Source organism: Aulonocara sp. 'chitande type north' Nkhata Bay, linkage group LG2 (assembly GCF_057382095.1).
Source record: "Aulonocara sp. 'chitande type north' Nkhata Bay isolate Kocher_YH1m ecotype deep benthic linkage group LG2, A_spYH_male_GT1.1, whole genome shotgun sequence".
In the NCBI taxonomy this organism is placed as follows: domain Eukaryota; kingdom Metazoa; phylum Chordata; class Actinopteri; order Cichliformes; family Cichlidae; genus Aulonocara; species Aulonocara sp. 'chitande type north' Nkhata Bay.
The window spans coordinates 31,254,728-31,269,227 of record NC_141345.1 but is presented as its reverse complement, the minus strand read 5'-3'; the positions used below and the strand labels follow the sequence as shown (position 1 = coordinate 31,269,227).

The following is a 14,500-nucleotide window of genomic DNA, read 5'->3' as shown; positions in this document are numbered from 1 at the left end:
GAACATTTTTCACGTTCCACATTAAATCAAACTTTAAGTGTTTTTCACCAAGAATCACATTTTGACTTTCTTTCTTTCTTTGAAGATGTAAATGTTCAATTAAAGATCAAAAGAAGATCTAAATTACTTTTCCTGTCAGCATCAGATGACCGACAGGCCTGTGGAAGTAAATGTGCCTGCCAGCCTCCACAAAGCATGTCATTATGGGAGCCTGACCCTCTCTGTCTCGCTACTCTCATCACTGAATTTGCCATGCAATTTACAGTAGTTCTGAGAAATCACGATAAATTCTCTCATCTTTTCAGTAAACCTACTATAAGTCCTTGCATACATTGTAGTGTTGAGAAATAAATGTTTGTAGGTTGAAGCATGTGACCTTTGGGTTTTTAAAGAGGTCTTAGAACCACGAGAGGAAACTTGTCATTAGAGGAATATGTGGAAACAAGGATGTGGCAGGAGCTGCAATTGACTATCACTTTTCCAGCGACCCATGTTAAAGCTCTACAGTCAAAGAGGCACAGCTGACATTTTATTAAGGCGGAATGACTGTTTTAAGGATTCGGCACATTTTCGATGGTGGCGACACGGATACAGATGGGATTTCAAGCATAGGTTTTCCAGCTTGGCTAAAGTCTAACGTGTCCACCTTCAATTATACTCATTTTTTTTTTTTTACATTTTATTTTTATTGTCCATTTTTCCATGTTCTTTCATCCTTACTCCGTTTTGTGCAAATTTAATTTCCTCTTGTTTGTGCATAGCAGCCTAACACTCTTGAACAGATTCATAAAGCTTGGTTTCAAAACGGCTTTCACGTAGGTAACGTGTCTGGTACTTTCCTTGACCCTGGTTGGTGGGGCTGGATGTAGGAATACAAATGGACAGCATATTTTGCTCAGATGTTAAACACTCGCTATTACCCTACCCTGCAGGCACCTACATAGTAAGTTCATGTGATACCAGATTAGCCTCTTGCAAGAACAGTGAAAGTAATTCTCTGGAAAATTCAGGAAATGTTTACCACCAGAAGAGTCATTTTTGAGTAATTTGTGCTCCAGGAAATCTGTAGGGAGCTGCTAATGAATGTGACTACAAAGTATAGATTAGTCTATCAACATTATTAATATGTGTGATTTAAAATCTTTTACCCGATGTGACTGTTCTGCAGTGGGCTATGTGAGTATTTGATATTTAACTGGTTATTTTTATTGCATTATTGCTCTGTTTTTGTTACATTTAATACATTCTGACTGTCTTTGGCAGTACAAATGAATCTAACTGAAAGTAGCTTACTTTGATAATAAAGTTTCACTTTAATTCTGACTAGAGTCAAGCCACTGATCAAGCCTTGCTGCTGAAAACGAGCAAATCTTTAAAAATAACCGTTGTTCATTTTTGTATTCATGATCAGTTTTTGGCAAACTCAGAGGGAGCCAATAAAGAATGAGGAAAAAGAGCCACTTGTAGCTCAAGAGTTGCTGGTTCCTGTCCTAAATTGCCAGATCTGAAAAACAGGCCAACTTTGGCGAATGTCCTGAGTTGATTCTTCTTCAATTGCCAATAATTCATGTATGAATACATGAATATAGATGGATACTGTCTACTATGGTCTTCGTTACAGTACACTTTTCTGCTGCCTTTAACCTGAACCCAGCAGGCAGATGAAGGACCTTACTGTACAAATTGTTACTTTACACAGTTTTTGCTTCGTCATCAAACCTCTTTGACTCAGACTTTTTGGGTCATTTTGAGTCAGCAAGTTTTACCACGTCTTCAAACTGAGAGGTCCTTGATGATTACTTTTTTTTTTTCTCGCTTGCTTTGCCTTTATGACTGGCGACACGCCACCACCATGAAGACATCACCAGAGAGCAGCCACTGCAATGCATCAGCTTAGTCCTTTCCATATATTTAAGTGATTGCTGACATTATTTATGAAGGGAATGAAAAATAAAGTCTGCATTGCAATAACATTAAAAAAGAGAGATCTATAATTTATTTGGCCTGCCACAAGTCAGCACTCTTCGCCACCAAACCCCCTACGCACATCTCATTTCTGTGCATTTGCAGATTTCGCCTCCCTCCTCTTTTCCCTCTCAGTAGCACAGGGGGCCCATCTTTAGGGGGTGGTAGGTTGCTTTTTGGGGGTGTTTAGGGGTATCAAGGTAGTCCTGGAGGGGAGTCGGCGCAGGACTTTTGGCTCCGGCCTGGAAATGCCTTCACGTTTACAAACAAACTGGCTCTTTCGCTCACCCTGTTTGCCTTTGTGGCTTTAATTTTTTTTCAAGGCCTGTACAGGCAAACACACAGCAGGAAACACTGGCTTGTTGATCGCCTTCACAGAACAGCTCATAAACCCAGCCAGTATGAATGTAAGGGGCCTGTGTGTGTGCGCACGCGCGTGCATGTATCGGTTGTGTACTTCAGAGGAGCGATATTTCCTCCTCCCCCTTCTTCTTCTTCTTCTTTTTTTTCCTAATCAACCTAAGGAGTGTTATGGAAGTAAACAAGCAAATAATTATTAAGCATTGAATCATGCGATTGAGGAAGAGGAAAGCTAACATGTCCTTAAAGTCAAGTTTCACTGTAAATAAGAAATTACAGTTTGATTGTCCAGCCATGTTTGTCTGTTCCTGTTTATGGATGTTGCTTAGAAACAATACTAAATCACATTGTTCAACATGTGGCATCTTCTCACACTCTCTCTTTTGCCCTCTTCCCTGCTCGCTCGCTCAGCCGCTGTGCGTTTGTAAACATGCAACTGGGATACATGGCCTCATTGTTTTGCATCATTATTACTGACAGGCCTAAACGACTTGAATGATGGGAAGCCCTCATACAAAATTAACCCAGCCCCGTGTGTTTACTCTGCCTAAATCATGTTGCTCATTGGGTTGAAACAGAATGTGGGGGGAAATGGGCCTCACATCCTGACATCTGCAAAGCACCTGTCCTGAGCCATGCATGCTAGCAGGGCCAGAGCACATTCAGACAGCTATCTCCCCTCATTTTACTCTCATGCCTTGCAAAACGCCATGACTGTCATTTTGAAAAATGTGTTTCAAAATGTATTTTCTGCTAAATATTGAAGCCTACCTTACTAGGATGATGTCCTAAATGCATCATGGTGATATCAGCTGATTTAATGTATCCTTATCTTTACATGTAAGTGCATTTTCTCTGTCAGTCGATGCCTTTATCCATTTTTGAGTAATGCTCATTGTTTAAAAAACAAAAAAAGAAAATCAACTTGCATACCACCCAGCATGCATCATACTGTACTTGTAGGGGGGTGGCCAGTCTCTTCCCTGGACACATGCCTTGTTTTACCATTCATTATTAGACAGCTCTCCAGGATCACATGACTACCTGTCCCACTAACCTCCCACCAGACCTTATCAGTGGTTGTACAGCAATAGTTTCCTGCGAGGCTTTTCTAGTTGGAGGGAGTTGTGTAAGCTACACTGGCTGAGAACAAAGCTATGCTTCAACAAAAGGGAGGAGGCTGGCACTGCTGGGAAAGGTGCCTGGCCTTCATCAGCCATCGCCACCAATTCGGAAGTGAGTCACTCCTCTGGCGTGTGCAGAATCTCTCTCAAAGGTCACCTGCGCTGACTGCAGCACTCCGCCATGCCATTGCATAATTCCATCAGTACTGTAGCAACAAGGCTGCAGGAGAATGCCTGTATTTATATTTTAGACATGGCAGATCAGAAAAGTTGGACAAGCACTGAGAAGGAAAACTACACCAGGGAACTGCAGTGAAGCACATTTTATGAAATTAACTCACCATGGTTCATTGTTGTTTTGCAAATTAACTCTAAACTTGAAACAAAAAACAGTGTGTTCATCTTGTTTTTGTTCAAACTCTTCTTAAACACTCTCTCAGATTCTTCTTTTATATGTCATAAAAGATATGAGGTATGATTTTCTTACTAAATTACTGCTCTGTTACTGAAGCACATCAACCTACATGACTAGTCTATCATGACATCGATCAGCATCTAAATGTGCCCCCTCATATGATTCAGTAGTGCTCAGTGGATGGAGTGCTTTGCCTGACTGCTGACTGTAACTGTGTCTGTTTCCTGTCCCAGATAACTGCAGTATGTAGAGAGGCTGCTCTCCTGGCCCTGCAAGAGGACATCAAAGCTCGGCACATCGAAGCCAGACACTTTGAAAGTGCCCTGAACACTGTGAAGCCCCGAATCCCTGACTCTGTCATCCAGTCGTATATCAGCTATCAGCAGCAACACAGTGGCCTGTGTTTCTTCTGACCACACAGCTATGGAAAAAGTCAAAATTAGGATTTTCTTCTTTTTATTAGTTTGGAGTTGTGTATATGTGTTAACTGTACCAGTCTGCTTCATTACACAGTGTTAAATGTTTTCAAACCACAACGTTAGGCCAAAGAATCTCATCAGTTGTAAATCGCTGACTTTAAAATAAGACTCTGTTTTTATTGCAGCATTGACACTATTGCTTTATTTTTTGACTTTGAAGGATATGGTGTGCTGTCATGTTTGATCAAATAAAAATGATAATGTATTCATACTGTCATCGATCCACTTATTGTCTTTGGTTGCCTTATTTTAATCCCATATAACAGTGGTGAGCCAGTGTGGTAGTTTGCACTGTTAAAGACATCCAGCCGTGAATTTACAGCAGTATCAGCGTGCTGAGAAAACCCGTAAACTAACACGTCCCAAATCACGTTAAAGCAGTGCAGTCTTATAGATCTGATTGGATTTAAATACCTCCTATGCTCTGGTTTGTTGTAGCTTAACATTCACCTATAAATCTGCCCGTCCTACATGTTTCCAGTCCCACTTTGTGTAATTTATGAGTTGTGGCTCTTCTGGATTTTGAATAACTCCTCCAGTCAAATCACAGGTTTTTCTGCGTTTTCAGGACATGTTGGGTAAAGCTGCAATAAAATCTAAATTGGTAAAAACGTTGTCTAACTGATTATACAGTTGGTGGGCAGTGTGAGCCCTCTAATCAGAATATTCCACAGGCACATGGACATCTATGGAATTAAATAGCAGCATTAGACAAGGACCCCTGATGGTTCCTAAACCCCGAGTTTGGTGAACCGCTGCTCCGCATCCACGGGGAGAAAAAACAGCCGGGCTGGTATATTCATCACATCTACCCATGGAAAATCAACTAATTGCTGTAATCGTGAGATTTCCGTCCGCACTTCAGACCACTGAGAGCAGGGATCCAGGCGGCCATCTGTCGGTCTACCAGGGCTTTCTTTATCATCAAGAAGCTACATTTTTACATCGGGCCTGAAAAAAACAAACAACCTCTAAGTTATTATTGCACCGCGGAGTCACTTTTACACTCCGCAGGTCTTTTTGTTCGATTCTTTTTTTAAACATTTGCTGACCCGAAATGGCACTGGGGGTCATTCATCTATTGATTTTTCCATTTGAATAGGATAAATTGACTTTGTATTGAACTTCCTTTTCTCATGGATCCGGATGTAGCGCATCCGCGACACCAATCAAACCAGACAGTCAGGAACAGAGAAGAGGGGGGTGGCAGGAGTGAGGAGGGGAGCCTTTCCCCCCTGGCTGCAGGGCAGCTTTTTTCTTAAGGTGGTCTGAAGCTACAGCGCACACTGCCCCGCAAATCCCCACCCCACCGCTGCCCAAACAGAAATCAACACAGAACTCCTCTGATAGTGATTTCATATCAGAGAATCGTACAAACTGAACATTCATTGCCACACGTTGTGTTTCCTCTGATGACACGAGTTAGTGCGTAATGGGAACATTCCACAGAGGACAGAGGACATCCTGTTGATGCTTCCTCTGTGAGTTGTCTGTACAATGACACAGCTGTGTGGGCAGAAACTGGTTGGGCTCGAGTCTGTATTTAATTCACAGAGACTAATGAGTTAGATGTGTATGGATCCCTATTTCACAGCAGTGAACAGGTAGCTACAGAGCACAGACACGATGAAACTGCAGTTTAGGAGCTACTTTACTCAATATATGATTCTTTCTTATTTCTATAACAAACTTTTCTCTATTCGTATGAGGTTCCTTGACATGGCAAGATTTAACCTAATATAACCATATTTATTAAACTTATATTTCTCATCCAAACCCTATAATAATTACCTTTGATGTTGTTGTCGTTAATCTTACTCATATTTTCCTCTAAAATCCTATAAAAATATTTTTTGTGCCCAGTACAAATATATCAAATGCCCCTTTTGAAACAATATGCGGTTTATTTTTCAGCTTATAAGGAACATCGTGGTATTTGGGTGCACATTTTTCGAAACATGGACAAAAAATAAATAAATAAATCAGAAATTCTGAATCTACGTAAAGTGGTTTTCTTTCCTTTTTTTTGATGCGTGTGTATGGTACCAATAATGACAACTCAGCAATGTTATAAATAAATACGGCGTTTAATACGTCACTATTAGTCACATCACCCTCATTCACACCATTAATCATAACCCACAAGAACGGAAACTAGTATTTTTTTTCCTTCCCCTAACCCCCTCGTTGAGTCAACGTTTGCGTTTTTAAAAAGCCGTTCCACCTTAACCAGTGCACACATCTCTATCGCCCGGCCTTCCACATCTGCCCAATGAATCAGGAACGGATGCGATGTATCCTTTTTCAGCGGAGTGGCTGGCCAATGGGAGTTGGATTGTCGAGCAAACACTAAGCCCTGAGCCCCCATTCATCAGTGCTGAACAGGCCCGCAGAGCAGAAGAGAGCGCACCGCTGTCTGCAACATAACGACGCTTTTGCACAAGAGCGCAGATATCCCGCAACAATAACTAACAGCCAGAACTCAAATACAATTCTCAGCAGATACGCGAGGAGGAGCAACTTTTGGATATAAGCTCGCGCGTGTTTATTTATTTATTTTTTCCTCTCAGCCTTCTTCATCAGAGCTCCGCCGTGGATTTACTTTATCTTGGGACAGATGCACGCGTAACACACGCTGAACTTTTCAGTACGACTTAACCGAAAAAAATAAATAAAAAGGGAATAACGCAAAGGGATACATTCGCACTTGGATTAACAGACTGAATGTTATGCATTAGACCTCATAATCTACAGCTGGACATTGCCCCTTCCGTTTGGATGGAGTTTTGGTAGATTATTTGGTTGATGGATTCGACGCTATGGATGCTTGCATATAGGTATGCATTTTCTTAGTGATTTTACGCTTATTTTGCGCATTTTGCTTTGGTTTTAGGGCATTTGTTGCCCGATAGTAGGGCACGTAGCTACCTAGAAAGCGCCGCTGCAGCAATAAAGTCCAAATGTTTTGCTGTGCGCAAAGACTTTTCGTCTTATTTTCCATGTGTTCGCCATGAAATAAAGAATCCGCTGTGGGTTGAACTGATCGCGACTACTTGGTGAAGTTGATGGATTTCCACGCCAGTGTTGTTCCGAGGCTGTGCTGTAACAAACACCCCTCCCCCATGGCGGTTGTTTTCATTCATAAGTTTTGCCCGTCTTACGCGTCCTGTAATGTCTCTTCATCTCCGGCTCTGGTTTTTATAAGATCCTGTTTTTATTACTGCAAACAACGCCTTCTCATGTGAGCGCGTTCTGTGCATATGATCCTATTTAAAGTGCGCCATTTGACGGATAGACTATTAAATGTATAGATAAATATTTTTAATGTAGTTGAAACGTGAGTTTGTTTATGTGCAAAGCCGCAAAATCGATCTTTCTGCTTTGATTGTAGTAGTTTTTATTTTTATTTAATCGTTAATAGTTTTAAGGAGCCCTTCACGGGACACCTAGGCTTTATGTTTTTGTAAACTGTAAGTTTCGGCCTCCTGCAGGTCGGCTGTGCTTAATAACATCCCCAAAGACTCAAGTTCAAATTCCTAATCGTATTCCTATAAATACAAATACTATATATATGTATATATATATGTATATATAAAATGTGTGTGTGTGTTCATATTGACTTCAAAAATTGGGGGCTTCTCGGAACTGAAATAAGGTTTTAATCTGACGATTTTCGAGCGTTTTTTAACTGCCGTCTATATTTTGTCGGAACTTGATCTGACCTTAGTTTTTTAGCTCTACTTTTGTCCCCGTTTCCCTGAAATCCTTTTTGATGTAGTAATAGAATACTAAGTGAGGCAGCTCATTTAGTTCCCTTGGATAGTGTCCTCGTTTCGTCGCCGCGGTGCATTTAAATGTTAACTAGTCATACAAATGTAAATGAGCAGGGGAAGTATTTGTAGGGCCTGCTGAAGTTTAGATGTGTGCCTGTTGGGGAGGAAGGTACAAAAAGTCTTGTTAATAGTCAACTTTTTCCCGGGTTGCCTCACTTAACGGGCTCAAAAGTGACATATTGTCATGTTGACAGGGTGAAGACAGTTGGTCTGGATTAACTATAAAGACTTATTTATTTGTCATTTATTTATAAACACTGTTCAGCATCTTATGTTATAGCTGTGCAATAACTGCTATGGTATGCGTCAAGAATGATCGTAATGATATATTAGTATTAGATTTTTATTAGTATTATTTCTGAATCCAAAAACACTTGGGATTGTGTTAACCCCTCTTCCATCAGGACTGTGTTTCCTAGAACAAGGATTTTTATTTTTTGCTTGACTGTTTCTGATCATATCTCCTGCCTCTTCCTTGTCTCTCTCCCCCCCCCCCCCCTGGCAGGTTTTCCGATGCATGTCCACGGTGAATGTCGGAAGTGGTGATTCCCCCAGATGGAGCTCCAAAGTCAACATGGCCCTGGCGGTTCATTAGTGGTGATCCAACAGCCTTCCCTAGAGAGTCGGCAGAGGTCGGATTACGAGCGGGAGTTCCAGCATGCCGGCATTTTCTCTCTGGAACAAATCAAGGCCATCCGCTCTAGCAACGAGTACACTGAGGGACCCTCAGTGGTTCGGAGGCCCCCTGCACCCCGGATGGTCTCCAGACCCCATGAAAAGCAGGAGAGGACTCACGAGGTCATCCTCGTCAATGTGAACAACAATTATGAGCACCGGTCATCAGGTCACCACCATCATGCTGGGGGCAGTGTGTTGGTTGGGGGACAGCAGTATGGTGGGCCTCGGGCACCAGGGCTCAGCCGCTCTACTAGCACAGGAAGCGCCGCCAGCTCAGGGAGCAACAGCAGTGCCTCCTCTGAGCAGGGACTCTTGGCACGCTCACCCCCCACCAGACCTGGCATTAGCTTACAGCATCACCACCGAGTGGATCGGCCTGTTCGGACTCAGCCGAAGCCCAAGGCCCTTTTACAGCCCCAGCAGGGACCTCAATTTTACCAGCCTCCACTAGAGGCTCCACTCAAGCCCCAGGGCAAAGGGAAATCAGACTTTTCTGGCTCTGGCAACGAGGTGGTGGCTGCTGCTGGGCACCAGTTCATCTGCGAGCGCTGTGGGAAGTGCAAGTGCACCGACTGCACAGCACCCAGGAGCCTGCCTTCATGTCTGGCGTGTAATGGCCAGTGCCTCTGCTCTGCTGAGAGTGCACTGGAGCACGGCACGTGTATGTGCCTTGTTAAGGGCATCTTCTACCACTGCTCCAATGACGATGAGGGGGATTCATGTGCTGACCACCCCTGTTCACTGTCACGTTCCCACTGCTGCTCTCGCTTCCTGTGCATGGGATTAATGTCGGTACTCTTCCCCTGTCTGCTATGCTACCCACCTGTCAAGGGGTGTCTGAAGGCATGCCAGGGTTGCTATGACCGGGTTAAGAGACCTGGCTGTCGCTGCAAGAACTCCAACACTGTGTATTGTAAACTGGAGAGCTGGGCCCCACAGACCCAGGAAAAGCCTTCCTGATCGCTTCCCAAGGTCTCAGTGATTGCCTGTGCACAGGAGACTCTAGAAACGGATCTTATGATGACAATGATAATGATAGTCACAAATTAATGTTTATCAGACATTCTGAGCACCTCCCACCCACCTCCCCTCCTCGCTGCAGAACCCTAAGGAGCTAAGCAAAGGAGTAACGAAAACCACTCGATTATTTTTAGTTTTATTTTCTCTGGATCAGGACCATGTTTTTACAGACCAGTGTTTGCCTTAACTGTTTCTATGTCTATCCTCAGCTCCTCATTAACACTATTTTTTATATATATATGAAAAGTTTTTCTTCCGTTTTAGGTAGGCACTTTCCTCCGGGTCTGTGTGCCCGGTGGGATCTGCCTCTCACCAAATCTGTGAAGGACGATCTACTATAGGGCAATTATGTAGCTGTTACCTGGTATTCATAGCAAGCAGGTATGTTTGAGTTTATTGGTTGCTACCACACTAAAACCGTGGTTTCTATGCTCATTTTGCATTAACGAAAGCACATCCATCTCATAGTATTCTCCACTTGGATATGTTTCTCTCCTTCCACCCATCTGAACCTTTCATACACATTCTGTGGCATATTCTCCGATGTTTTTTGTTTTCCTTTTATCTTGTGTAAATTGTATGTTCAAAAATCCATAAGAGGAATTCTGGCTATTTTTTAAAAGAAAAAAATGTCTGTTAAACATTTTTTTTGTTAAAAAAAATATTTATTATGTGAAGCTCTATTATTTTATGATATTTATTGCAAGAGACAGTCTTAAATTTACTCATGTCTGAATATAACAAAATATCAAATACTTACTGAAAAATTAAAGGGTGGCACAAAAGAAAACTATGTTAACTTTAACGCAGAAAATATATTAATTAATGAAAAAATAGCACTGTCTGGTGTCTTGATTGCCCTGCTGAGAAGCAGTAACTAAATCTGATGGATGGCCGCTGGCTGATTTTTAAGGGAATGTGGGTCTGTTTCTTAAGTTGGGAGTTCAGTGGTGAACAGCAAATCACTGTTCCATGTGTGTATGCATGTGTGTGTGTGTGTGTTCACGCTGGGTGTGGAATTCCTGTTTTTTTTCTTTAAAGCTACAAGTAGAAACAGCTTGTAGCTCAAAATGTGACTGTTTACATTCTTGGAGGGCTTCTTTGCTGCGATTCTCCTCGGTAACCTTGAAAGCTAAACAATACAGGTCATTGACATGATTAGCCCCGAAGCTGCTAGCATCAACAGAGTCTCCACGTTTTCAGAGTGAGTTATGCTCACAGGAAGTAGCTCTCCCTCTAAACCCCCCTCTCGTCTCACCCGCCAACAAGTCACCACAAACTATGTACTGTAGTTTATTCCCTGGGCTTTAACGCAGCCAGATGGGGATGTTCCCAAACTCCCAAATGGTCTCCGCGCTGCAAACCCAAGAGTGTGTGCCATCAGATATGAGAGCGGTCATTACGAGTAGCCGGGGCCACCTGTTCAAAGATAATAAACCGGGGCTATCAATGCTGGGCTTTTATGGCATGGTTCCTGCACTAAAGGCAATGACAGGGGCCAATCCAGCCCCCACTGTGACCCGCAGTCCCCCATTTGGCCAGCTCTTTTTGTCAGTGAATTTATCACGTGGGAAGTCCACTGAACCCCTCCACCCCCACCACTGACACCCGCGCACTTCTCCACCTCCGGGCCCCCAAGAGATGAGATCATCACTTTGAGAGTTGGTTGGTCAGCCACAAATACCAGCAGCTGGGGAAACACAAAAGGTGAACAGGAAATTCTCTTGGACAAAGGAAAAAATATACAGCAGTTTAAATTTGGAGAGCTGCAGCGCTGGCGACAAAACAACACAACCGTGTCTATTATCAGCTACAAGTGATCGCAGTGGCCTTGGTTGCTGTTTGCAGCAGGCCTCGGATCTTTGGATTATTTAAAACGTCTTCAGCTAAAGTAAACTAGAACCCACTGTTAAAGCTCTGGCACTTTTAAGGAATAATTATTTAAGCGCTTTAAAGACGAGAAAAGTAATAGTAAACTCACTAGCATACAGTCTTATTTTAATCATAAGTTTACATGAAAAAACAAAACACAAAACATCCCTTCAAGTTGGTGGTGAGTACTCACCGGGCTTTTCTTGGTGGAATGTACCTTTTGTTGCTCTGAGTAGTTAGGATTAGCGATTTGTCAATTTCCTGTTACCTTTCACAGCTGCAATTTGAGCCCTGTTTGCTCCTGGCCCTTAGATGATAGCATACAATAGGAGGCCTCTTTTTTTTTTCAGGTTTCATTATCGTTCCTCACTATGGATGAGGGGGATGGAAAAGATCTACACTGTATTCAGAAGGCGGTGAACAGGAAGACAGTGTTTACTTGATATTTTCCAGCCTAAGCCAAATAAGGCAACAGATCCTACTCCCACCATTTTCAGAACTTGGCTCTGTTAAGTCCGCAACACGTCTCTTAAATCTCTGATCTAATCAGCTGAGGTGTCTAAAATAACATTCAAGGCCCATGAATGGCTTCTTTCACTTTTCAGTCATCCTGCCACGTGAACTGCTCCGTAACTGCGTCACATTTTACTCGTCACACGACTAGCACTCCATCGAGAAAAAAAAGATATGAATTCTGAGTCAGTATTAAGTAATTCAATGGCAAAAATGGTAACAACCACCACCCCTCCTCCTCCTCCCCTTCTTTGCACTTGTTTTAGAGTAAATTTAGCTGCTCCACACACCCACGTAATGCTATTTGGAGTTGTCAGGCTTGGCGGGTCCCAAGCTGCAGCTTTGGGTTTTTTTGGGGGCCATACAAGTGCAAACATGCATGACTACCAAGTGAGTCACGATGGAAGCTCCAACCCACACATCCTACTGGGACAGTCCTTTTCTTAGCCGGGGCACTGCTGCCGGCATGGTCACAGTGGAGCAGGATATACTCTATAAACAGTCATCCTCCTCCACAGCATTCATCACCAAAAGGCTTGCTTCAGCTTTCCTCTGCCTGCTCATCTGGTTTTCATTATTTCCCCTCATGGCATATAAATAGAAATTAGCAATCAAGGGAAATATGGGGGTGGTGGATGTTGGAGGGGAAGGCAGGTTTTTTGGACTTCAGCATGACGACCAAAGTTTATGGAAGTTATCTCCTCAGATATTTGGTTTTTGTTGATCTCAGAGTCCTGGATCGACATGTGAGAGGGTTGAAGTGTTTAGAAACTGCTCCAACATCCACACTCAGCCGCCGCAGGATTAAAATGACAAAAGAACGATATTAGGTATCCATAAAAGATTTCAGTGCAGGTCCCGATAAAGTCAGAATTACTAGAGTTTACTGTATCCAAACACGGGGAAAATACAGTATATTGTTGCAGTCAGATGAAAACCTTTCCAAAATATAAACATTTTAGTGCGCAGCAATGTTTTTGCTTTGACTGCCATGTAGTGCTGACGTGATAAAAAAAAAAAAAAAGATTTGGAAGAAGTAATTTCTCACACAAAAACTTGTGGTTCTTTAATTTAACCTAAAATTCCCCAAGCTGAAGATGTGAACCTTTCAGCCAACAGATAGATATTAAAAAGCCAGAAAAAGAGACTTCTACTTAAAAAAAAATAACTGCAGTTACCCTGCTTGACCTCTATGTCCAGAAAGATTAGACAATACGACATTTTCTCATTTACCCCTTTGTTGCGCTTTGTCATTTATTTTCCAAATGACACATCCACCTGGGAGATTTGAAATTCACAAAGCAACGAGAGTAAATAGGCTTTTGTTTGATTGTGGCTACTACTTTAAAAATACACGTTAACATTTTAACATGGGACCACTTTGTCCAAACAAATAGTCCCCTAAACAGTTTCCTGTTTTGAGCAGCACACTTAAATGTTAATTCCCTGTTTCAAATTAAATCATAAGTCACAGTGACAACTGTATTAAATTCTGGGAAAGTTAAACCAAAATAATCCAATTAGCAAGAAAGACTCTTTTGTATTGTGTGGCACTACGTAAAACTACATTTAGATGCTGTTTCCTGTTGGTCAGATGACCAGTGCAGCACCTATTTAGCGGGCTCTTCCCTCATTGGGAGCTATAAAGGGCCTGTAGGTACAACCCAGTGTTTTATCAGGTGTTGGACTATTGAAGACGGATGTGTTTCATTGGGGTTTGAGCCCTTTTAAGCACTTGCTTCTGGGTATACACACACCCACAGGAACTTAATGTAACCCCCACCCCTTTAACTTAGTACGTGTCCATGCAGCATCACAAGCCATCTGATGCCTCATTCTTAACCGAGCCTCCTTCCTGTCTCTTGTCTTTGTCTACTATTTTATGGACAAAGACCAGCTGGAGACAGTGATGTCTATCATGAAGGAGGAGGCTGATGGATCAATACAGTGTAATGCGCTTGGCAATCTTTCGGTGAGCTCCTTTTGAAATTAATGGTTGGCATAATTTTTGCTACAGACTTGCTCTTGATCAATGGTTCCTATTGACTCATCAGTATTCCAAGTGTTTGCAAAGTTAGCGCAAAAGCCTGTCTATTGGGGCCAGTTCTCACAGGCCCCAATAGACTCACTTGTGATTTTGTATTCCGCTCACTAATTAAATCAGCAGGGTGTTTGTCTCACTGTTGCTCTTATTGGAGACTGTTGTTAGAAACAGCAGTTGTCAACAGTCATTAGATCTGA

General features: G+C 42.4%; 2 protein-coding genes across 2 annotated transcripts in view; both read left to right on the top strand.

Moving 5' to 3' along the window:
* Positions 1–4,631, top strand: part of afg2a (AAA ATPase AFG2A) — a 111,486-nt gene extending 106,855 nt beyond the window's left edge. Inside the window, exon 17 of the mRNA XM_086258971.1 lies at positions 4,098–4,631. Within this exon, the coding sequence (XP_086115097.1) occupies positions 4,098–4,277 (180 nt within the window). The 3' untranslated portion in view covers positions 4,278–4,631. The remainder of the gene's footprint in view (positions 1–4,097) is intronic.
* Positions 4,632–6,605: 1,974 nt separating this feature from the next.
* spry1 (sprouty homolog 1, antagonist of FGF signaling (Drosophila)) lies at positions 6,606–10,704 on the top strand. The gene is made up of 2 exons (XM_086258960.1): positions 6,606–7,180; positions 8,682–10,704. Exon 2 carries the CDS (start codon positions 8,732–8,734, stop codon positions 9,812–9,814), a length of 1,083 nt encoding a protein of 360 aa, XP_086115086.1. The 5' UTR covers positions 6,606–7,180; positions 8,682–8,731; the 3' UTR covers positions 9,815–10,704.
* The last annotated feature ends 3,796 nt before the right edge of the window (positions 10,705–14,500 follow it).

Coding starts and splice junctions, on each gene's coding strand:
- spry1 (XM_086258960.1), top strand. CDS start 8,732: ATGGAGCTCCAAAGTCAACATGGCCCTGGCGGTTCATTAGTGGTGATC.